General features: G+C 39.5%; 1 protein-coding gene and 1 pseudogene across 2 annotated transcripts in view; both read right to left on the minus strand.

The window, feature by feature from the left end:
* ATP6V0D2 (ATPase H+ transporting V0 subunit d2) overlaps window positions 1-25873 on the minus strand; it is a gene marked incomplete at both ends in the record, with an annotated part of 50000 nt that overhangs the window by 18030 nt on the left and 6097 nt on the right. Inside the window, one exon of the mRNA XM_080694916.1 lies at window positions 19427-19598. Within this exon, the coding sequence (XP_080551042.1) occupies window positions 19427-19598 (172 nt within the window). The remainder of the gene's footprint in view (window positions 1-19426; window positions 19599-25873) is intronic.
* On the minus strand, window positions 22335-23580 carry LOC308261923 (histone-binding protein RBBP7-like; annotated as a pseudogene). Its single transcript has one exon. The product of its transcript is annotated as a histone-binding protein RBBP7-like (transcript).

A 25873-nucleotide genomic window follows, 5' to 3' on the forward strand; every position in this document is an offset into this window, starting at 1 on the left:
GCTCTTGAGAGGCTGAGACAGAAGGATCGCACAGGTTAGAAGTCAGCCTCAGCCACTTAGTGAGGCTCTCAGCAACTTAGTGAGACCCTGTTTCCAAATAAAATATAAAATAGGTCTGGGAGTATAGCCCGGAGGCAGAAAGCCTCTGGGTTCTACTCCCAGTTCCACCAAAATCAAAACAAAACATATAAAAATACTCAATCTTAGAGGTCTTTACTATGTGGCAGACTGGCCTTCCAGTTATCTTCTCGCTCAAGCCTCCCAACAGTTCAGAGCTCTATGGACCACTGCTTCACAGGAAACAGTGGCACCTGGCTATGAAACACCTGGCCTCTGTCACAATGCTGAACCAGCTGGATGCTTGTGGCCTTGAATAACAACTTGCCTCACTGTGAAGCCTCTTTTACATCCTGAGCCCCTGTAGAAGTGTTCCTTGCAGCCCCGGAGTGTGAAGTGCCCACGTGGCACTGAGATTGGGGAAAGTATTAACCATTTCTCCAAAGCCAAAGCTCAGGCTCCCTTACTAGGTTCAGCTAAAACAGCTCAAGCCACACAATATTTTAGCATTTCCTTTTGGCCTTTCATTGTTCTTGCTCTCTAACTTTTGAAAGCTTCTTGAAAATAACTGCAACATATTTTCTGTATGATTAACAACCACACCCTGGGCTCATTTAACCGTTGCTGAGTGGTCAGATGATAGGGAGGCATAATTTGCTCAATCAGAGAAACTTTCTTGCATAGATAAAAAGTTTAGTACTTCAGTATCACTAGCAAGAGCTGGAAAGTGACCGTCATTGGCTGAGCCTTCTGGCATGGCCTTCTGAGAACAACCGTCCAGCAAGTATCTCCAATGTGCCCCGCCACACCACGGCTGGTGCCATGGTTGTTCAGTGCCCTAAAGCTCTTGGTGCCTGGGGGTGGGGAGAAATGGCAGGAAAGGACAGTTGTGAATGGGGACATGACGCAGGGGAGCCAGCTGATGCCCCACTCCACAAACGTTCCCAAGGTAGTTTTTTTTTTTTTTTTTTTTTTGGTGGTACTGGGGATCCTGGAAGCCTTTTTACCTCCAGACTACACTCCCAGACCTATTTTTATACATTTTTATTTGGAAACAGGGTTTCTTAAGCCAGAGCAGCTGGCTCGAACCTGAGTGATCCTCCTGTCTCTGCCTCCCAAGTACAGGGATTACAAGCGTGGCCCCAAGGTAGTTTTAACACAGACTTATACAAACATTCAGGATCTGAAAGTTGTCACTTTGCAAATATTCTTATCTCCATAGCCCTGGGAAAGCCACTTTGAATACCCAGGGGGATGTGTCTTATCTCAAAGGGTATTCAACATCATTCATTGACTTTCTTATCTTCCACAACTATCCTTTTTCTATCTTTCCCTCCCTTCTTTTTTGGCACTGAGGATTGAACCCGGGGTGCTCTATCATTGAGCTATACCCCCAGTTCTTTTTAAATTTTATTTTGGGACTGAGTCTCACTAAGTGGCTGAAGCTGGCCTTGAATTGCCAACCTCCTTTTTCAGCCTCCTGAATAATTGGGATTAAAAAGGCGTGTATTACTGTGCCTGGCTTAATTTCTTTTTTAATGTTATTTCTTTTAAAATGTATATAATATATTAGAATAATAGGATGTGCATATAGTTAAACATGCTTAACATATTGGAGGGGTCTCATTTCTTAATTACATCTAAAGGATGATTGACGGCCTCTGATCTAAGAGGACAGAGAAACATTGGCCACTTCACAATCAAGAGCTACTGGCCACAGAGTCATTTGTCCCTAAGATACATACCAAAAAAAGACACTGAGTTAGTGGAAGGGAGAGAGAGGTTTCTGATGTGCTACTGAACACTGAATCAGAATGTCCCTTAAACATTATAAATTCCAAGAATACAAGAGTTCTGCCTTTCCAAAATAATAATAATAATATCAACAACCATAATGATAATTATTCTTATTTTGTAGTACTGGGGATTGAATGTAGGGGCATTCTATTTCTGAGTTATACCCCCAGCCCTATTTTATTTTTTATATTTGAAGCAGGGCCTTATTGCAAACACAGGCTGTCTGGGAACCTCCAATCCTCCTGTCTCAGCCTCCCAAGTTATAAGCATGTGCCACCATGTCCAGATTTAAACATTTTTAATATAATTTTTGTGTTGGGTTTGCCCCTAGGGGAATTCTACCATTAAGATATGTCCCTAAGCTCTTTATTTTGAAACAGTCTTGCTAAGTTATAGAGGTTGGCCTTGAATCTGCTGTCCTCCTGTTTCAGCTTCTCAAGTACTGGGATTACAGGTGTAATTAAAGAAGTGGAGATTTATAGTTCCCTTCCTTGAGGGTAGAATATCTATATAAATTATTTGAAATTCTTCTGCAAGGGAGATTGTCCTTTCTCATTTATTAATTTATTTGATCATTTATATATAACAATATGGGGTCATGGATGTTTATTTTACGCCTAAGGTGATCATTTGATGTTACTGCATTTCACTGCTCCAATGGTTCATACTTTGACCACTGGGAGCTTTTTATAGTTGGCTTCTGTATTCCTTCGACAGACGTGCATCTTCACAGTTTTTGTTTATGTTCCTAGCACTTCCTTATTTTCTAACACTCTGGGGAAGTCCAGGCTCACTTTGATTATTTCCTGCCCCAGTTCAGGAATCTGTTATTTCTCCAAAAGAGCCCTGGTTCCTCATAAGGAAGAAAAGCATTCAAAATTCAAAATCATGATCTAGGTGCTAGCTGGTTTTGTTACTAAGGAGTTATTTCTTTTAGACTAAAAACCAACCAGAACTCTGTTGACAGAGCAAATAAATATATGTGTATATGAACCAAGGATTCCACTAATATTCTCATTCAGTAGATTTCACTTAAAGATTTCACCCATGGCCATACTTTTTCTTCTAATATGGAGAAGCAGGCTTTTTCTTCAGTTTTTTGCTGGGGGGTGGAGGAGTTGCCCAAGGCTTTGTGTGTGCTAGGCAAGGGCCTTGACTCTGAGCTGAATTCCCAAACCCAGAGGACTCCTTGCAAAACTTTAGCTCTAGTCAAAATCTTTCTCCCTAGCCTCATATCCATATCCCTTTTTTTCTTTCTCTCTCTCTTCTTTTCTCTCCCTCTCCCTCCCCCTCTCCCTCCCCCCCCTCTCTCCCACCCTCCCTGCTCCCCCCCAATTGAACCCAGAAACTAAACTTGCAAGTGCTTTGCCACTGAGTCCTACCCCTGCCTCAATCCAAATTCCCATATTTCCTTTCTGTGACTATGATTGTCTGGTCTCCCCACATGCCCCTCAATCACATGATTTCAGAACTTCAAGGTTCCTATTCTGTTCCTCTTCTCTCTATAATCTTTATTTTTTATCTGCAGCATCACTGCTTTCATCCCTAAAAATCTAGCAATGGCATCCCTTCTGCCTTGAATAAAACAAGTTTCTCATCCTTGTATACAGGCCCTTTTATTAATTGGTCCGTAATTATTGCTCCAGGTATGATGTAGATAAAAAGCATTTTAAAAAGTGTGCATTTTTTTTTTTTTTTTGGTGGTACTGGGGTTCCTGGAAACCCTTCTACCTCCAGGCTACACTCCCAGACCTATTTTATACTTCTTATTTGGAAACAGGGTCTCTTAAGCCAGCGCGGCTGGCTTCGAACCTGAGCGATCCTCCTGTCTCCGCCTCCCAAACTCGGGGGATTACAAGCGTGCGCCACCACGCCCGGCAACAGTGCCGGGGAGAACGGGGCCAACCTCTGAAAAGTTCTTTAGGGGCAGAAAGGAGACTTTGCAAGATAAAGAGTCACAATGGTAAAAGATGAGACAAAGATGTCAGCAACTGTCAATGCCATGATGAATTGGGAAGAGGCCGGGAAAGACTTATGGGACTTAGCAACTAGCAAGGTTTCAGGGGCGTGATGGGGTAGAAAACACAACTGAGGCGGGTGAACAACGAGCGAGGAATCAAACAATTCTTCTCAGCAAACTTGGTGTCATGAGATGAGCGGGTCAGATTTCACAGGGTCACTGTGCAAACGAAACCAAATCATACATGTGAAAGCAGTTTGTAAATTGTGCGTGGCAGCACATGCATGTAATCTTAGGGACTGGGGGGGGGGGAGCCTGAAGCCGGAGGATTACAAGTTTGAGGCCAGTGTAGGCAGTTGATCAAGATCTTGTCTCAAGGGGGGAAAAAAACAACTTATAAATCACAAAGAGGCTGTCACAGTAGAAGGCTTTGGGGTTTTGAATAGATAAACCTGATTCTAAGCCCAGTTTTGTCACTTGGAAAACAGTTTAACAAGCACTTCTATTATTCAGTTTAAAAATGGAAATATCTGTGTCATTCTGAATACTTGGCATCAGGATTTGTAATACATATGAAAGCACTAATAGGTTGCTTTTTTGCATAAAGGAGGAGGACCATGTACTTTTAGGGGAAGATATTTTTCCATACACTGCTCTTTGTAGGATGGAAGCAGAAAATCATAAAGCCTGAGATTTCTGCATGTTTGTAGTTTTACATTTAGTTCAAGCTAAAAGAATTCCTTTCAGCTGGGCACGGTAGAATACATCTATAAGCCCAGACACTTAGGAGGCTGAAGCAGGAGGATCGCAAGTTCAGGGCCAACCTGGGCCACTTAATGAGTTGCCTCAAAAATAAAATGAAAGGGGCTGGGATGTAGCTCAGTGGCAAAGCGCTTGCTTACCAGGTGTGACACTCTGGGTTCAATCCCCGGTTCCAAAAATAAAAGACAAAAAAAAAAAGACAAAATAAGTTAAAAAGGCCTGAGAATATAGTTTAAGGCTAGCTTGGGCAATTTAGTGAGACCTTGTCTCAAAATCAAATTTAAAAAAGGGATAGCCAGGCGTGGTGCACACATTTGTAATACCAGCATTCGGGAGGCTGAGACTAGAGAATCACAGTTTGCAGACAGCCTCAGCTACTTAGCGAGGCCATTTGCAACTCAGTGAGACCCTGTTTCAAAAAATAAAAAGACTAAAATAAAAAGACTGAAAAATAGGGCTGTGGGTATAGCTCGGAGGTACAATGCCCTTGGGTTCCATCCCCAGTACCGCAAAAAAAAAAGGGGGGGGGGCTGAGGATGCAGCTCGGTAAAGTGCTTGCCTAACATGCACAAGACCCTGGATTCAATCCTCAGTATGAAAAAAAAGTGATCTTCTTCTAAAATTGCCTACTTGCCTGTTGCTCTCTTTGATAATAGGAGGTGATGGAGCCAGTGTGATGTAGTGACAAAAAGCTGAGTAGTGCAGTCACACGGAAGAGGAGCAGCCACAGTACCATAAAGCGTGATCTATTTGGAGGTTAATCTCAAAGCCTGATTTATACCTATTTTGAAGGACCTGATACTATTCTGTTCCGTATCTTATAACCCCAGAGTTGTCTTTTCGTGGCCATTTTGAAAATATAAACCCTTTAAGATACCTGAATTCAAAAGGTTCATTCTCTTTGGGGATGTAATCATTAACCTCAAAACAATGCTTGCTGGCTGGTTGTCATAGATGATAATCACCTTTATATATACAAAAGGCTCAGATGCCTTTGATAGATGGTCAACACTTCAAAATTCAATCTGAACTTCTTCCTTTGGTCCCTAATGAATAGTAAATCAGGCGATTACGACAGAGCCATTTTCTAAAAGCCTGGTGACTAAGATTTGGCTCAAATATGGGAGCCCCATTCTTCTATCGAGCTTTGCGTTTGCTTAAGGTTCTTTTCTACTTAACAGCCCTGGTCAGCATTCTTTTATCGGCAAAGTGTAGTACATTGTATTCTCCATGACAGCAATTGTACTTTAGGTGACCAGAACTATGCAATATGCTAGTGACGTAGTCACATTTGTACCTGAGAAGAATATGTAGACAGGGATATAAAACGATTTTCAGGGTTAATTGCTCATGGAAAGAACTGGAGCGGGTGCACGTGAAGTAACTTTGGTGCACTTTTGTAGGTTATTTAACCTCCTCAATGAAAGGTGCCATTGCTCCCTCAATAGGCCCCTCGTTGTGACAGGGACAACAGTGGCCGTGCTGGAAGTATTCCCCTATGTTCTGATATTTTTTTAATGAACGTTTTTCTTGATTACACTGGTAACATTTTGTTATAACGTGAATGTGCTCAATCCAGCGCTAATAGCATATGTACGCTCACGCGGGGAAGCCCTGTCATTTTGCCTGAGTTGGTAAATAGTCTGCTGAGATTTAGAGTATTCCCCAAACATTCTGCTCTTGCTTGCATTTTTGGTAACATTTCTTATTTCTCTGAAACTTCTCTCTCCCTTTTTTTAGAGGAAGCGTATACTAATTCTAAAAACAATTAATTTTGCTGTCACATCCAATTCTCCTTCTAGCAAGTAGAATGCTGAAAAATTCCTCAGAAGTCAGCAATGCCTATGATAGCATACTGCAGAAGGAGAATGCTGATCTCACTTTGCATTTCCAAAACCCTCCATAGTTCTGGAATTTGAAAGCTCTTTAGTATTTAGGACTCTCTACAGTCTTGATCTAATCTGTTTGGATTAAAAATTCTTCAAATTTACTTGTCCTTTTCACATTGATGTCTCTTCCTACTCTTCTCTAGATGTGTAAAGTTGCTGAACGTTGAAATCCCTCCCCCTTTAGGCCATATGAAAATACCGGATTTTTTCTTAAATGTCTTCAGTGAGAAGGGTTATCTTTTTCTTTCTCAAAATTTCTGTGTTTAGCTGGGTGCAGCAATGCAAGCCTCTAATTTCAGTACTTAGGGGGCTGAAACACGAGGATCACATGTTTGAGGACAGCCTCAGCAAGGTAGAGACTTTCAATAACCTAGCGAGACCCTGTTTCCAAACAAAAAATAAAAAGGGCTAGGAGTGTAGCTTGGAGGTAGAATGCCCCTGGGTCCAATATCTAGTTTCTCCTTCTCCAAATTTTGTATTTATATTTATTCTGGGGTAAAATTAATATCCAACATACATCAGCAGTGATGGACATGAGGAATAGTTAGCACGTTAATTCACAAATATTTATTACATATTCAATATGATACGCGACCTGGATTCCAGTAGTAATTCTGCTATTCAGTATTCATCTGTATGCTCTTAATTAAATCATTTTAATGTTCATTTCAAGTATAGTTAATATTTGTAGTTAATTCTTACCCATCTTTATTAGCAAATATCTGTCAATACGGGGACTTTATGTAATACATTTCTTGTGGTCTCATAGGACCTGACTTCTTCCTTGTACAAAACAGGAATACAACTATCAACTTTTTCAGTTGATGAATACATTTTTCTCTCTGTTCGCTCAAGTATTCATTGGGTAAATAGAAGTAAAGGAAATAACCGGCTGTCTGAACTCTTAATCCCGAGTTCCTTTTTCTAGAAGGAACTTATTTCTCACATTTTCTATAGCTTTTCTATCCAGGATAATTATCATAATATTAAAGGTGTTGCTTTAATGTTGCCCCTCTTCTAGCTATGAAGGGAATATTCTGGTAACTCAGAAAATGAATACCATAATTATTCTTGTTGGTTAGACTGGTAAAACATGTAGCGAGTGTGTATCATAACCTTTTTACCACATGGTCAAGAACAGTAGTGTGTGGATCTCATCTGTATTATATTTAAAACACCAGTCATAACATGTTTTGGAGAATTTCATGTTTTCTAACATGGGGGAAAAATAACCATTCCAGCTGAAAGGATTCTGCAAGACTTTCAAACATTGCTGGAATATTAGAGATCAGCCTGCTGGTATTTATCAAAATGTAAAACCTGCTTATCTTTTGCAAAACAATTTCACCTTTGGGAATCCATCCTAAAGAAATTCTGGCACAAGAAAACAAAGGTGTATGTACAGTGATGCCAGTTGTAATATTAATTGACATAGCAAAGAAATGAAACAATCTAAGTAGACAAAAGGAGAAAGATTAATAAATTACGATGCACTCCACAGAATGAGTACTCTATATTATATGATAGATCTATATGCACTTAATGTGGAAAATTTGTAATACCTAACATTTAAAAAACAAATTGTAGACAATACATATAGTATGATCTCCACTACTCTAAAACAAAAACAACCATGTCAATTTATTTTTGTGCTTAAATATAAACATATACATATATGTAAAACCCTATCATACAGAAAACATTTACAATGATACATATCAAATTTATGAGTGGCTGCCACTAGACTTTGGGACATGTGGACTTAATCTGCTTATTCCTAAAAGAGCCACCCAGTACGATTGTGGTAAAAGATAAATGGATCCACTGATGTAAAGTGAGTATATTATTATTGGCATGTACTAAGCATTAAATAAATTTTAATTAAAAAATTTTAAAAGCACACTGTGATCCTTTTCAATTAAAAATCCAGCTAAAGCAAAACTAGGGCAATAGCTATCTGGATCCGTACCAGGGTAGATTTCAGTCTTCATCCTAAAAATGAAGGTTGCACGACAGCCTCAAATCTCTTTTAAACTAAACAATTGCCGGGAGGGTTACTGGGCTCACTCCCGACCCCTAGTGGTGGATTGATATCTATACAGAAAGTTGAGGGAGCTTAGAGGGAAAAATAAGTATAGCTTGGTCCCCATTTGCATCCCACTAAAAGAACTGTTGTAGCTATGGCATCCTAAGGTTTTTCCACATTCATTACCTTAAATCCTTAACCCACAGACACAAGTTTTTCTGATGTTGGTATTAGCAATCCAACAGCAGTACTAGTTAAACCTGTTTTTTTTTTTTTTTTCTTTCTGCTAGATTTGCCCTGGCCCAGCCATATCTTTGTGTAAGCACAGCACCATTTTTCAAGTCTCTGCTCCAGCAACACTCCTGTATGCAATTTTTCTTACTCTTACAGGTGAATTTTATACTAAAATTCACAAACAAAATTAGCTACATTTTTTAGCATGTGTATGCATATATGAACATATTTATATATCATAGAAGTATACACACAGGCACACACACACTTGGTCTGTTTCATTGAGCGTGTAACCCATGTAATCACATAGGTTAATCACATGTGTGTTTTCATTATTTGCTACTGTTCTCCTGAAATTATTAAACATTAAAAAAAAGGGCCTTGTATCTTCATTTGCCATTGGCCTCACAAAATACATAGCTGGCTTTATTTTTAAATTAATCTCAAATTCCATATTGTAAGTAATTACATTTTTCCATTAGAGACAAGGAAACCAGGTTTTGTGTGACTAAAGGACTATTCTTGAGGTCCCATGGCTAGCAAGTTAGATCCAAGTTAGAGTCCATGTAGTGACTGAGAATTTCTCACTTGTACCAGGGGCCCCTGAAGGGCCCTTTTTTAAATTTACTATTATTTTTGTAGTACTGGGGGTTGAACCCAGGAGCATTCTAATGCTGAGATACACTTCTAATCCTATTTTGTTTTTTATTTTGAAACAAGTTCTCACTACGTTGCAGAAGCTGGCCTCAAATATGTGATCCTCCTGTCTCGGTCTTCCAAGTACTGGGATTATAGGCATGTGCCACCGCACCCAGCTTCCCTGGAGGGCCTTTAAAACTGCAGATTCAGCCGGGCTTGGTGGCGCACGCTTGTAATCCCGGCGCTTGGGAGGTGGAGACAGGAGGATCGCGCAGGTTCAAAGCCAGCCGCGTGCGCTGGCTTAAGAGACCCTGTTTCCAAATAAAAGATATAAAATAGGTCTGGGAGTGTAGCCCGGAGGTAGAAGGGCTTCCACGAACCCCAGTACCACCAAAAAAAACAACAACAACAAAAAAAACCAAACAAATAAAACAAAAACGCTGCAGATTCACAGGCCACATTCCAGGGCCTACTAAATCATAAATTTTGGAAGCATATTCTTGGAATCTGCACTGTAAGTAATTTTTTCACTGGTTAGAGAACGAAGTCTAGATTCAATGCATTTGTAATCTTGGAATGTCTAGCATAAACCTTCATTCATAGCAGTCACTTAATAAATGTTATGCTGATTAAATGATTATCATTCAGATACAGGTAGACCAAGTTTTGCTCCTGCAGAATAGCATCAGTGCTTTTTCAATTTACAAAGTGTTTGCAAGTTCCAAACGCTGAAGGCTGAAGGCCTTATCAGCAGCTGCGGTTGAGACAGTTTTGCCCCACACTTGCTCCCCATGGAACATTCCCAATCAAATAAATCTCTGGATATAAACTTTTCAGCAATGTATTCTCTAAGACTTCAGAAAAACTCTTCCAGCCAGAGACTCAGGTTCATAAGTGCATACTCATTTCAAACAGTCAATACCATAATGTTATTAGGAATTAGAGTGTTGAAATAAAAATTTAACAAATTAGATACTATGCAGTTTCTGATAAAGAAGACACAAAACTCAACACACACACCTCTAATGTTCATAAAGAGAGCAAAAGCTATATAGTATTTTTGGGGGGTGGTGGTACTGGGGTTCCTGGAAGCCCTTCTACCTCTGGGCTACACTCCCAGACCCATTTTATATTTTTATTTGGCAACAGGGTCTCCTAAACCAGCATGCGCGGCTGGCTTTGAACCTGCGCGATCCTCCTGTCTCCGCCTCCCAAGCGCAGGGATTACAAGCGTGCGCCACCATGCCTGGTGAAAAGCTATATAGTATTTTAAAAATATGTTAGTATCGCTGGGTGTTGCTGGGGAAGCTGAGGCAGTAGGATTTCAAGTTCAAAGCCAGAATGGGCAACTGAGACCCCATCTCAAAAGAGGGGGGCTTGAGAATTAGCTCATTGGTGGAGCACCCATGAGTTCAATCCCCAGTAGCATAAAAGATAAGTAAATAAATATTTAAATATGTTAATGGAGCTGGACATGGTGGCACATGACTGTAATCCCAGCATGTAGGCGGCTGAGACTGGAAGATCATAAGTTCAAGGACAGGTTAGTAACTTAGTGAGATCCTGTTTCAAAATAATAATAAAAAAAAAAAGGGCTAGGGATTTGGCTTTAAGGTAGCATGCCCCTGGGTTCCTTCCTCAGTAAAACACACACACACACACACACACACACACACAGGACAGTGAGATGAAGGGATATTCATTTGTTTATGTAATTTCCTCTAGTTTACAGTGAGTTTCCTATTTTTTATTAGAAATAAAAATAAGTCACTGTCAACATGATTTACATAATGATGTGAGACTGTAGTGCACCAATAAAAGCATATTAAAAAAGAAATAAAAATAGAATCCCATGTGTCATTTGTGAATTCTCTCTTCCATTTGCTCAGCAGTCCCAGGAATCATTGTCTGCTCTCTTTCATTCATCATAAATCAATATACAAAATTCCATTATGTTTACCTCCCAAATGTACCCAGCCACTGTCTCCTGTCTCTACTGTTGAGATTTCCAGTCGAAACTTTTAAGATAGCTTCCTCTGTGGCTTCTCTGCTTTAAGTCTCATTCTCTCACCACGTCTTTTTTAATACCAACAGAATAATCTTCCTAAAATATACTATCATTCCCTTACTTGCAAGGCAGTAAGAATTAAAAAGCAACAACAACAAAACAAAAAATAAACAAAACAGGAAAAAGTTACAGACCCTTTGGAATGGTGTTTGGCGTGGCCTGATATCACATCTAAGTGCTCTACTTCCTAGCTATGAGGACTTGGGCACTTTGTTTTTAAGTACATCCCGTGATGTAAGCATAAGAATAGTGTTGCCAATATAGGATGGGTACTAAGTGTACAAAAATCTAAGAACGAGCAGCTTCCCTTTGGCTAGATGAGAAAATGACTAGTGCTTAGAGGTTAAACTGCTTCTGATCACCCAGCCAGATGTGGTGGAAGTGTCATTCACTCTCTTAAGCCCCCTAGTGGGAACATCCTCCTCTTCTTACAGGGTGGTCACCATTAGTGTGGGGTATTAGTATGGTGGTTCCTCTAAAGCCTTCCTCCTTTCTTGACTTTGACTTAGAGACTTGCAGTCCAGGCCCTGAACCTGGCCAGGCTATGCTCTCCTATCCCAGCCCACATTCTTGCTCCAGACAAAAAATCCTTTCACTCCCCAGTGATCCCTTCAATCCAAGCACAATTTAAATATTGGCTCACCCCCTGCTTTCTTTGCAGAAGCTTAGAAAGTCAACTGTCCCAGTGCTCTGGGCTTCTCTGATGCAATACTCAAGCCCCTAGGATAGCAGCTGCTCACTCTGTCTGTTTCTCAATATGTGACCACCTCTACTTGCTTCATTCAAATGGATGCTCTTGGTGAACCAGAGTGATAATACTCATTTCTTGAGTGCCAGGCGATAGGGTGACCAACTCTGGAATGCCAAAGTCTTCCTGGTATGAATACTAGGAATCCTGCAGTGTACAGCAGAGCAAAGCCGGTAGATGGGCTGTAATGAGTCACTGAGATAGTCAAGAATTTTGATTATCTTTTACAAATGAATAATGATTTCTTCAGTGTGTGGCCCTTCATCTTAGATTCTCAGTAATCTAGAATCCTTTACCTAAAAATATGCCTTATAGTCATCCCTCATTATCTACTGGGGGAATTGGTTCCAGGACCCCCCGAAAATACCAAAATCTGTGCATGCTCAAGCTTTTTTTAAAAAATGTAAAATGACATAGTATTTGCATAGAGCATGCACACATCTTTCCCCATACTTTAAATTATCTTTGATTACTTAGAACAGGCCGTAAAATATAAATGGCATGAAAATAGTTTTTATACTATTATACCTAAGAAAGAAAAATGTCTGTACATATTAATTACAAGTACACTTTTTTGCTGAATATTTTTGATCCATAGTTGGTTTGACTGGAAGATATAGAATTTAAAGGTATATGTTGAAAAGTAAAACTATTTCTTTGGTCATTTTATATTGAAAAATTTCTTAGCCTTGGAGGAAGGATACTCTGAATGCGTAAGATATTATCTTTAAGAGATGTCTAACTTCTAAAGAGATGAGATGTTGAAGTTCTGCTGGAAAGTGTTGCGTAGGAAGGAAGAAAAAATAAATTCCAGGCCTACATTAAATAGTCTTCATTAAAACGCTATTGGATTTGTTTCTTTGTTTCATACAACTGTGTTTAATTATAGTATACAAAAACCTCCAAATCTTCCTGCCATTAAATATTTAAAAATATCTGTTCCAGATTTTCAAAATAAGTTTCTCATGTACAGTAATTATATCACACAAAGTGTGCAATGCTTAAGACTGTATTTATTATACCAACTTAAATTCAGGCTGCATCTCTTAGGGTTGACTTGGTCATTTCAATAACATTACCCTGGGCATTTTCTAATAGAACAGGAAATAATTCTATATGATGGAATTTAATGAGTATTGGATAAACACCTGACTCCAAAATATTTTGGAAAAGAAATAAGAACAATGGTTTCAGTGCTGTGAGACATGTTTCTCCCATTTGTATACAGAGAACAGCTGGATGTTGCCAGGGCTGGAAAGTCACAAGACATTACCACGTGGTGCAATGAACATGGTCGGAAAGTCAGAAGAGCAGGGCTTTGCTGTGGTTGAGCTAGCTGGTCCTTGATAGTAAGATAATTCTATCTTTGAACATAACTGCTGAAACTTGTGAAAGGGACTTAGAAGTGGTAAAGTCAAGGCACCACAGTGAGACATTTTCAACCAGAGGTGCACATCAGAATAGCATGGGCGCCTTTTGAAATACAGAAGGGCTTCACTCCAAAGCCAATTACACTAGAATTTCTTGAAGGAGAATATGCACATTTTTTTTGGAAACCCAAACAAAACTGTGACTCACTTAGTGGCAAGATTATAAACTTTCTAGCCTAAGGGACTTGTAATAGAATCAATCCTTTTCAAGTATATAGTTATGTGACTTTGGAAGATTCATCAATTCATTGACTTTCAGTTTAACTAATTTAAGAATAGAGATTAGAAACAATTTTTTTTTCAGAGTTCTTGTTTAGGCATACAGGTAAAACATCTAGGTCACAGTAAATTTCTTCAGAGATTTGATAAGTAACCTAAAGCATTTGAAGCTCAGAAGACAAGAGGAAGTGTTTGAGAAAGTAGCTAACTAAAGTGCAAGCCCTAACTAAATGCATTACATTTTTCTAAACACTGAGTCAGCATCACAAACATATCTGCCAACATAATATCTTGTTGTTGTTGTTGTTTTTACCTGAAATATTGGCTAATAATAAATTTTCCGGTGCTATAAAATAGAAAATTCTAAATTTGGCTAAGTATTTTTGAAGGTGCTGCTGAATACAGGATTATATACAGATTTAAAAATATGCAATGCTCTTATGTGCTAGTGAGTCCAGACAGACAATGAGAGAACAAATTCAAAGAATGTGCAGCCAATAGAAAGAGCAACTTAAAATATGTTCATTAGTATCAACACTAATAACTACCAAAGCTACCTCTCCAATATCAATTTTACATCAGTTAACATTGTACCTAGAGTTTTATGATTATGTGTATCTTTGTAAACAATTTTTAAACGTAGCTAATGACTATAGTTAGAATTTTAAATAATTTGTTCCTATGAAGCAGAATATATTTAACATAGTTTGTGGGGAAGTAATCAAAATGGTGGTCTGTTGGGAAAATAAGATGCTTGCTGAATTAATGTTGAAACTCTTTTCTAGTCTAAGATTCTCTGATTGGGAAACATTAAACCAGTGGGGTCTCCATGTCTGAGGACCATTGGCCAAATGATTCAGTGTCATTAATAGAACCACAGGATTTCCCAGTATATTTTGGGCAAATTTCTTCTATGCAAGATCTACCTCTCCATTCCCACGTACAAAACCTGGCAGCTTCAGATCCAGTTAGATGGAGCTGTCCTTGCACCGTCATGGTCAGATTTTCTGAATGCAACTAAAATATGAGCAAAATAATTTTATAAAACTTACTGCTAACATTTATTTAAAAGCATGACTCCTTTCCAAGTGAGATCTAGAAGTCACTGCAATTTAGGTTTTAGTTTCTTTGTTGTACTTAGAATGGGGATGATAACAGTTGTGTAGGATTATCAGGAGGGTTAAATGAGGCAATGTTTGTCCAAGAGGTTGACCAGAATTTTGATTATCATTCAACTTCCACACAACTGGGACCCTTTTGTGCTTCAGCTTGGGAATCTTCAATGTCTCCACAGTCATTCATGCCAAGCATTTTTGCAGGAGGGTGTCTCTGCTTGCAAAGTGTTGCGTGGGCAGCCATTGATTGAAACTTGGATATGAATCAACGTCCGACTCAATCCAAAGTCAAGTGCCTTCCGCGTCATCCCGACCACAATGGGAAAAGGAAAAATGTTCTGAGAGCAAACCCAGCCTCTTCTTCCTCCTCTTATATTTTACATTTCTCTTTTAAAATTTTAGAAAGGGACACACACACATTCACACTCTCTCTCACACACACACAAATGCACACACGCACGCATTGAAGACTTTCTAAACTCCAGTCATTTGTGTTTTCGGTCCCCCCCCCTTCCCCCTTCTTTCCTGGCTTTCCCCACTCCAGCCACTCTGACCTGTGACTCACACATGTGACACTCTTCTCATCTACATGCTCCATCCCCGACATCAAGCCTTCTCCCAAGTCAACAAACACTACCTCTTGCCCAGTTCAGCCCCAGTGTCAGTTCTTATAGGAAGGCTTCCCAGAATCTTTGGACTGAGTTAGATCCAAATTCATATCTAATCTTCCTCTCTGACTAGCTGTATGTTTGTGGATTCTTTTAAAATGTTAGCATTTTTTTTTTTTTTTTGCAGTACTGGAGATTGAACCCAGGGGCATATTACCTCTCAGCTACACCCCCAGCCTGATTTTATTCTTTATTTTGAAACAGGGTCTCACCAAGCTGCAAAGGGCCTCACTAAGTAGCTGAGCCTGGCCAAGAACCCGGATCCCCCTGTCTCAGCCTCCCAAGTACTAGAATTACAAGCGTGTGCCACCAGGCCTGGCAGCATTTGTTTCTTGTCCACAAATAAAATAGGATCATCCTAACTCTGGTGCTGATAGGAAGGCTGATATGGGAAACCAGGACCACTGGCACCAACCACATGTCCAGGTATATCAGTTACTTTTTTCTGTTTGCTCATTCATAGGGACAACTGGAGAGCTATTGGGAAAAATAATTTGAGCTAGATCCCTAGTCTTATTCTTTACACCAAATAAATTCTAAAATAAATCAAAGTTTAAATGTAAAAAGTAAAACATCAATACAAACAAATGAGTGGAAGAAAAGTGAATTTACTTTTGAATCTGAAATATAGTAGAGGCCTTTCTAAGGTAGAGATTGTAAGAGAACCAGAAACCAACAGATTAATAATACTCATGATTATAACTAATTAAAATTGTTCATTGGAACTGGGGGTGCAGCTCCACGGTACAGCACCTGCTGGGCAAGTGTAAAGCCCTGGGTATGATCTCCAGCAAAAAGTTCAGTGTGCCTACAACAAAATAATAATAATAAAAATAAATACTATAAATATTAAATTATATGAATAAAATAATTTTGAAGCATATATTATGAATGGCTGATTTTCTTATAAAAATCCTTACATATCAATTTCAAGGTGCTAAAAACTTTGATAAAGATAGGTAAAGTATTTGGTCAGGTAGCAAGTACATATAAATAATAAATATGAAATCATCAGTTTTACTCACAAAGAACCATAAATTGAAGCAAAATCATCACTTTAAACCTATTGGATGGATAAAAAATAATTTTCAATATCAATAATGGTGGGAGGACACAGGCCTTCTCACCTATTTTGGGGCTGTAAATTGGTGCTAGTTTTGCCGAAAACAACATATATATATATATATATATATATATTTTTTTTTTTCGGGTCTCGGATGGAACTCAGGGGCATTCGACCTCCAAGCTACACACCCTGCCCTATTTTTTATTCTTTATTTTGAAATCGGGTCTCACTGAGTTGCAGAGGGCCTCACTAAGTAGCTGAGGCTGTCTGTGAACCAGGATCTTCCGGTCTTAGCCTCCAGAATGCTGGGATTACAAGCGTGCGCCACCACGCCCGGCTTCAATTTAGCAATATTTACCAAAAAAAAAAAAATGCACATTCCAGCCGGGTGTGGTGATGCACACTTGTAATTCCCGCGCTTGGGAGGCGGAGACAGGAGGATTGCTCAGGTTCAAAGCCAGCTGCACTGGCTTAAGAGACCCTGTTTCCAAATAAAAAATATAAAATAGGTCTGGGAGTGTAGCCCGGAGGTAGAAGGGTTTCCAGGAACTCCAATACCACCAGAAAAAAAAAAAAGGCACATTCCTTTGACTCATCACTTTACAGTGCTACAAATTGAACTTAGAAAAAAAGTGTCAATAAACGCAAATAATCATAAATATTATTCAGGAAAAATACATAAGAAATGGAGAAGTGGTTACTTTGGGGAAAGGAACTAGATGAAAAAGGGGACAGATGGAATGGAAAAATGTTCAAGCTTTTCTGAATTCTTGGAAGGTTATAATCATGTCCCTTGATTATTATTATCTCTCCTCCTCCTCCTCCTCCTCCTCCTCCTCCTCCTCCTCCTCCTCCCCCTCCTCCTCCTCCTCATTCTTTTCCTCCTTTTGTTTCTCTTCCTCGTTTTCTTTGCTGGCTTCAGTCAAACTAGGCAAATGCTGTACTAATGAGTCACAACCTCAGCCCCTTTTCTCTTAAAGATGTTATTCATGAAATAAATTTGATCCATGAATAACATGATACCAAACAGAAGGACTTTTCTCTATTTCTGTTCTTGCCCACTATCAACACTAGAAAGTTTCCACTGACTTTCGTCTGTGTTAAAACCCTGGGAATGCAATTCTGTTCCATGGAGTAATTTCTGGTTGTCATATTTATGTTTCAAGAAGTGTGAGTTACAGTGTGAGAAGTCTTGCTGACTGGCACATTACTTCCCCTCACCCTGAAGACTTAGAGTTCATGTAGCTTTGTTCACCTGGGTGGACACACTTGGGCATTCTTAGCCATAGTCTCTTGTTCACTGGACTCATGGGCAGAGCCATTGATATTTGTAAACCAGAAGAGCAGAAGATGGAGAAAAGAAAGGATGGATGGGGTAGAAGAACAGGAGGGTCTTCCTGATTAAATAAGCCAATTCTTCCTCTCCCTGGTCCACGAGGCGGCCCCTCCCTGGTCCATGAGACGGCCCCGCCCCATCATTTGAAATGTCAGCAGTCACCCAGGCAGAGGCTGAAGTTCCCTTTCAGAAGGCGCCCTGCCACCTGCTCACCCCGCCTTCTCTTGTTCTCCTGGAACCTGCCTCTCAACATCCCCAGCCCCTGTGCATGCTCTCCAGTGCCCCGTTTCTTTTATTCATATGCATTTCTCTAATTTCCTATCTCTAGTGCTGAGCACAGACTTTGACACAACGTCCTGTTCTTTTGTTCCCTTTTGACTAATTTTTGGCCATTGCAACCCGGTACTTGCTTCATTGTTAACATCTTTCCAAAAATATATGAAGAGCCTGGCTGTCAGGTGCCCTGTCTGGCTTGGGCCTAGTATTCATAACTTTGTATCTTACAGCTATATTTTATTTATATAGTCTATGATTTATCTACCATGGACCTTTGTTCCCGGATTGTCAGCTAGTTGAACCAGCAAGGCACAAAGGTATATTAAACGGCTCACTTAGGCTCTGGATATAATTTATCAGCTGGATTCATAGAAGTACAATTTACTATTATGTTGGAATCCAAGTGTGTGTGTGTGTGTGTGTGTGTGTGTGTGTGTGTGTGTGTGTTTGTGTGTGTGTTACTACGGATTGACTCAGGGACATTCTACTTCCCAGCCCTATTTTATTTTTTATTTTGCAACAGGGTCTAACTAAATTGCTTAGGGTCTCACTAAATTGCTGAAGCTGGCCTGGACCCTGGGATCCTTCTGTCTCAGTCTCCCAAATACTGGGATTACAAGTGTATGCCACCCTACCCAGCTGAGTTAAAACATATTTTAGAACTAGGGGACCATATACTGAAAGATGGGAATCACTGGGGATGGATAAAAATAACACACCTGTCATGCACAAGGGCACTTAATGTTCCAAGGGGAATCAGGAGAGATGGAAGTGATCTTAAAAGCAATTTGTGACTTTCCAACCTCACCCACACAAATGATGCAAAAATGTCACATCAAATTTGCCTTCAGTACTAACACCTTAAGTATCAGCACCACTTACTATTTTTTTAAAGAACACATTACTTTATGTGGAGGATGCCATCACCCATGTAATCTTTATAAATTTATAATATCTTTTTTTTTCTAATGTGAAAATGTGACTGTGAGCTTACCAGTTGCTAGAATTCAAGTGTGTTCAGACTTAAAAAATAATGAAAAAAATCTCAAGTATCCTTCAGGCTTGATAGCTGCTGTTGTGATCAGGGGTGATCCACACAGACCCTCCAGGCTCAGTGGAACCCCACCATCACTCACGTCATGTAGGTGAAGAAGGTGCTGAGGGGCTCCAGGGAATGGTTCCGGAAATAGTTGAACTCTCCGCATAGCTTCTTCCTCATCTCGGTGTCAATTTTGGAAACAGTGAGAGGATTTGTTTGATTAGCCAGGAAGTTGCCATAATCAGTGGTCTGGAGATGAATTTTCAGATCTGAAATTAAATGAAGCTCCAAGTTAAATTTTGAGCAGGCCTGAATGGCTTTTTTTCCACATTGATTGAATTTGTGATGACTTTAAGGTAAACACATACCTATTATCTTATTAAGCTATAAGATTTATATGCTATTTAAACATGAGTGTTGATATCTAAAGCAATGGCAAATCAACATAAATATGAGTATCCTAGCACACCATAAACATTCCCAGTTATCTAAGAAATTTGGTATTATTTTACACAGACAAAAAAATTAAAAACACCTAGTCCAGAATTGATTTTACCTGAGCCAATTTTAGTCATTTGGAAATAGCTCTTTGTAAAACCATTAAGAAGGATATTAGGGCTCCATCCCTACTTAATGGAAAGAAAGGAATTTATTAGTAATAGCTTCCAAGGGTACCAGGGTGCAATGGCAAACCTTTACTGCTCAGATTCAATTCCTTTCATTACAGATGAAGACACTGAAGCTCAGTGGGGCTAAACAGAGGAGTTCTATAATGGTTGAGCTTGGGCTAGCAGATGAGATTTCTTACTGTTAAAATTCAGCATCGTTTCCATCAGACCATGCCAGGCATCCTTTAAATGTCAGTGCCTTGGATTGTGAGATAATTGAATTCCAGCTTCATTTGTTGTCACTTCCTCCTGAACAAAGCCTTTCTTTTTCTTTTTCTTTCTTGCAGTGCTGGGGCTAGAACACAGGGCCTTGGTACACTGGGCAAGTGCTCTGTGTGGCTCTACTAAGCCACACCCCAGGTCAAAACATATGTTTTATAGCACCCACACTTTTGAATGTTGAGCCCACTCCACTGTACAGAATGTCTCTTCCTAGATCCTTTCTGATTTGCTAATTGTACTGTATTCTTCAAGGTCTGATTATAATATTAAAATAATAATTACCAGTGGTAAGTGTTAATTATATACCAGGTGTTGAAGGCCTGTATTCTCTCCTTTAACACTTGTGGCAATCCTATGAGTTAGGAATGAAGTTTAGGTCCTTTTACAGATAAGAACACTGAAGTTTAGAAAGGTTAGTAACTTTCTCAAGACCATGTAAGTAAACTGGGATTCAAAGCCAGGTGCATCTGACCTTAAAATCACTGGAAACATGTATTTTACTGCCAACCAGTACAATCCGATTATCCCTCACTCTGTAAAGCCCTAGTTCTTTCTCTCAGGCAGATTTATTCGAGCTCATTCATCTGAATTCCAAAGTACTTTGAAAAAAATGCCTCTAGCATAGAACCTATTGTAGAATATTATAGAATTATATAGAGTTATGTATACTTGTAGTGAAATGGTATGACATTTCAACCCTAACTGCAAAAATTATGTAAAAAAAATGTGAAAAAATTGCCACATAAAACTTACCTTCAGAAGCTGGGCGTGGTGGTGCATACTTGTGATTCTAGCACTTGGGAGGCTGAGACAGGAAGATTGCAGGTTCATGGCCAGCCTCAATACTTAGAGAGGTCCCCTGCAACTTAGTGAGACACTATTTCAAAATAAAGAATAAAAAATTGGGCTGGGGGTGCAGCTCAGAGGTAGAATGCCCCTGGGCAGTGCCGTAAAACAAACAAACAACAACAACTTACCTTCAGTACTAATATCTTAAGCATTGGCATCGGCACCACCAAATATTTTTTATTTTTTATTGTATGTATGTATGTATGTATGTATGTATGTTTGTATGTATGTATTGGTGGTACTGGGGATGGAACCCTTCTACCTCTGGGCTACACTCCCAGACCTATTTTATATTTTATTTGAAAACAGGGTCTCTTAAGCCAGCGAGGCTGGCCTTGATCCTGCGTGATCCTCCTGTCTCCACCTCCCAAGTGCGGGGATTACAAGCGTGCGCCACCATGCCCAGCCAAATATTTTTTAAATAGAAACTTTGCTTTATACAAAGGCCATCACAACCTATTTATTCTTAAAATTTATGATTTATTTATAGCATATATGTATTTACAATTTATAGTATTCCACTATTCACATATGTACATGTATATATTTAAAAGCATCATGTTAAATTTAAAGTTAAGTTAGATGAAAGCAAGAAGTTCTGGTGTGTTGTACAGCAGGTTGACTAGAGATAACAATAATGTACTATACCTTTCAAAAAACAGAAGAAAAGATTTTGAAAGTTTTCATCATAGAGAAATGAAAAATGTTTGAGGAGATAGATATGTTTAACCTGATAGAAACATTACACAATATATAAGTGTATCAAAATATGGTATTCCATTATATGCAATTTATTGCTTTTCTGTATCCATTAAAGATAAATGTAATGTACACACAAAAAGAAAATCTTGCTGTGTATGATAAAGAGAAACAATTTTTAATGTGTCAACTTTTTTTTTTTAACTTTATTTCTGCAAAGCCAATGAAGAAGTGATGGAAGGAAAAAGTGTAAAAGTTATCCTTGCATATTTGGGAACAGCAAACACTTAAGTTTCAGAAAATGAGGACTTAAAATGGTTGAATCAAAGGCAGTACCCTGCTACTTATATTTTTAAACAATGGTGATGTTCTTTCTTAAGCAACATTTCTTTCTTCCCTAATAGCTACAATATGATACAGTACGCAACGGCTCACTTGAAAGTGCTAGAATCAGAGAGTAAAGAACGCCATAAGCCATCCCACTTACATTTTTTCTACTATACAACACCTTTTTGGTGCTTGATAAATCAAGCATTCATGTAGCATTACATTCAACAGAAACAGCTCTCATACCAGTTCCGAAGTTGTGACATCTGACTCTTCATCATTGTAAATATTTTCAGCCATTTGCCATATCTGCAGGATGTTATCCTCAGACACAGAGCAAATGACTCAAGGCTCATTGGGGTTCCAACTAAAGTCTGAAATCTTGGAAGTGTGTCTTCCATGAATAAACAGGAGTTCTGGAGGCCCATCTTCTGTTGTCTTCAGCTGATTGTTCTTCTCCAATTTTACTTAAATCCCACACATTCAGGCAGCGATCAGTACCACTTGAAGCCAGAATAGTTTCATTATGTGGAGACCAGTGGACCTGGAAAATTTCACCCTTATGAGATTCGAAGGTATGGAGTTTTAATTTTAAGTTACGCAGGTCCCACAAAGCTATAGTCTTATCCGCAGAGCCAGTTGCCAGAATGAACTCGCTGTATGGATTGAATGAGAGGCAGTTGACTTCAGCAGTGTGTGCATCCACCAAGTGGCTTGGTTTAGAGGTGGTATTGGACCTGGTGTCCCATATCATAAGTTTCTGATCATCAGCAACAGATCCAAACAATGACTCATGCAGCAGATGCCAGGCCACATCCTCTACAAGAGCTGAGTGGCCAGTGAAGATCGCTTTAGCATCAACAATTTTTCCTTCCTTTGGTCCTGCATTTATATCCCACAGGCAGACAGTATGCACTTAGGAGATGTCCACTCAAATTAGAATTCCAGGATAGACCATAGCCTTCCTTTTGGTGACCTCTTAGTCTGAGATCAGGATTACATCCTCCACTTGGGTCTGGTTTAGCAGGATGTTTTGTGTAGTCAAAACCAACACATCAGAAGATGGTGTTTTCGTAGCAATGATGTGAGGATTCTGCAGCATATAACGAGCACGGTTTACTTCTCCTTCCTGATTAATTTTAATTTCAAATTCAATTTTTCCTGTCGCAGAACCAAAGCCACCAAATTCACCTTTGTCACTGTCACAATGGGAAGCACCAAACTGTGCATCACCATTAGGAATATGAACACGAGCAACCACCAGATGATTCTGCTCATCAGACGTAGGAGTGCCCAACACTAGCCAATGAAGGGCATAATCTTTTCCCTCCGGTTTAGTCACTTCAGGAAGCCACTGAACCGTAAGACTGGGCCACTGAAGAGAATGGGTCATAACCAGGTCATACAGAAACGGTGTATTCTTCTTCCAGATTTTATATTCTTCATTGATGACATGCTCCTCCACAGTATCTTCGAACATCTCTTTATTCGCCGTCTTGCGTAGGGTCGTTCGCCCCTGGTTGCCGCCTCGGACTCGCTCGAACGCTGGCGCTCCTGCCTTTGCAGGGCTCGTCACACACTCTTAGCTCGCGAAGCCTGAGCTCCCCAGACGCTGCGTCCTTTCCTCCTGCCTCCTCCCCGCTCGCGGGTACTTCTCTCTAATGTGTCAACTTTTTAAAATGATGGTTCAAAGAGAGCTATGAAATTGAAGTCAAAGAAATACTAAGGTGTTGTTCCAAAGAGGACTTGATATCCTCATCCTGAAGATAACAGGGAGCCATTGTGAACTATGAATTGAATGCTCTGGTGTGTGTTTGGGGAGGCGGATCTGCAGTTAGGCATAATGGTTATTTATTTATTTTCATGGTAGAACTGAAAATTTAAGCCAATAGCTATCTACTCTCAGGCATTATTATTGTTATTAATTATTATTATTAATTTTTTTTTTTTGGTGGTACTCGGGATGGAATCCTTCTACCTCCGGGCTACACTCCCAGACCTTTTTTTTTTTTTTTTTTTTTTTTGGTGGTACTGGGGTTCCTGGAAGCCCTTCTACCTCTGGGCTACACTCCCAGACCTATTTTTATATTTTTGAAACAGTGTCTCTTAAGCCAGCTGCGCCATTCTCCTGTCTCCGCCTCCCAAGCGCGGGGATTACAAGCGTGGCCCACCATGCCCGGCTCCCAGACCTATTTTATATTTTATTTGGAAACAGGGTCTCTTAAGCCAGCAAGGCTGGCTTTGAATCTCTGCAATCCTCCTGTCTCCACCTCCCAAGCGCAGGGATTACAAGTGTGCGCCAGCACGCCTGGCTTAATTTAGATATTTTCAAACAGAGTTTTGCTAAGTTACTGCATCTGGCCTAGAAACTGTGATCCTCCTGTCTCAGCCTCCCAAGTATTGGAATTACAGGCATGAGCCACAACGCCTGGAATATAGTGGTCCTTGAGTGGTCAAGATAAAGGATATGGGCCATTATTCCTCAGCATTTAGAGTAGATTGTGCACAGAAAATGCTCTTTTATTTTTTCAATTATGTAGTTAATTCACTCAAAACAATTACTCTCTCTTTCTTTCTTTCTTTCTTCTTCTTCTTTTTTTTTTTTTGCCATCCCTTGTTTGACTTCTATTTCGGTGGTGCAGATTTGTATGGAATGGAATTTGACAGTTTGCATTCTCAGCACCAAGGAATATTTGCCAACAGAAGCGGCAAATGGCATTTCTTTCAAAACCATGATATTTTACTCCATGACATATGTTTTCTTTAAGCTAAATAACTTTAAAACCTTTCAGCTTCCAGTAAGATGCTGAAATTAAATGTCTCAAGTGTTTCAGACCCTGTAAAATGCTGGAATCCTGGAGTCAGGGGAGGAGTCAAGGGAGTGAAAAGCATCCCACGTCCCCAGCTCCAAATGCTCCTGGGACACTTGGATGCGGAGCCCAAAACTTGTAGGAACGGAAATGTTTGCTCTGAGATAATAATGCTGCCAGTAACAACAGTGCTCATTAGTTTTCCAAGTGGGGTCACTTAATTTTTTCTCCCTGCATTTCCCTAAATGCTTATTTTACTATGTCAATAATTGGACTTTGTGGTCATATAAGTTTGAAATAAACAGTCTCATTTACTGTAGCCATAGAAAGCCTTTAATACATTAATGTAAGGAATTTCTTTGAGAAAACATGGAACAGAACCTCCCAAGCCATTAAATAACAATGGATTGTCCACGGAGAACACACAGGGCAATTACACTTCTTTCTTCTCCCGAGATAAAAAAAAAACAAAACGACAAAATAGCAAGTGGTGTCTTTTTCTTTTAAAATGAGAAAATAGAATGTTTTCCAAACCATTGGGTTCCTACCAACTTAAGAGTTTCTCTGCAGTAACTTAAATAAAGGTTACTTTAACAAATAACAGAGTATATCACAGAAGTGTGTGTATATGTGTGTGTGTGTGTGTGTGTGTGTGTGTGTGTGTGTGTGTGTGCCTGCATTCGTGTACATGGGTAGGATGTAAAACAGTGCCTTTGGAGTATTGCAGTCACCCAGTTAAGGGTAATATATGAGAATACTTGGCTAGTCAGTCAGGACAGGGAACTGAGACTTCCTAATTATCTTCTACTAATTTGATGGGAGGTCATTTTTTAGAAAAATATTATTTCCATGCAGCTTCCTACTTGGGCCTGTCTATAAAATGAATGTCTAGCCAGACATTTGTCCAACGGTGTAAATATTGTTGACCTCTTTAATTCCTTACCACTTTCTCTACAGAGTGGTCTCTTT

Source organism: Muscardinus avellanarius, assembly GCF_963383645.1.
Source record: "Muscardinus avellanarius genome assembly, chromosome: 4".
Classification (NCBI taxonomy): domain Eukaryota; kingdom Metazoa; phylum Chordata; class Mammalia; order Rodentia; family Gliridae; genus Muscardinus; species Muscardinus avellanarius.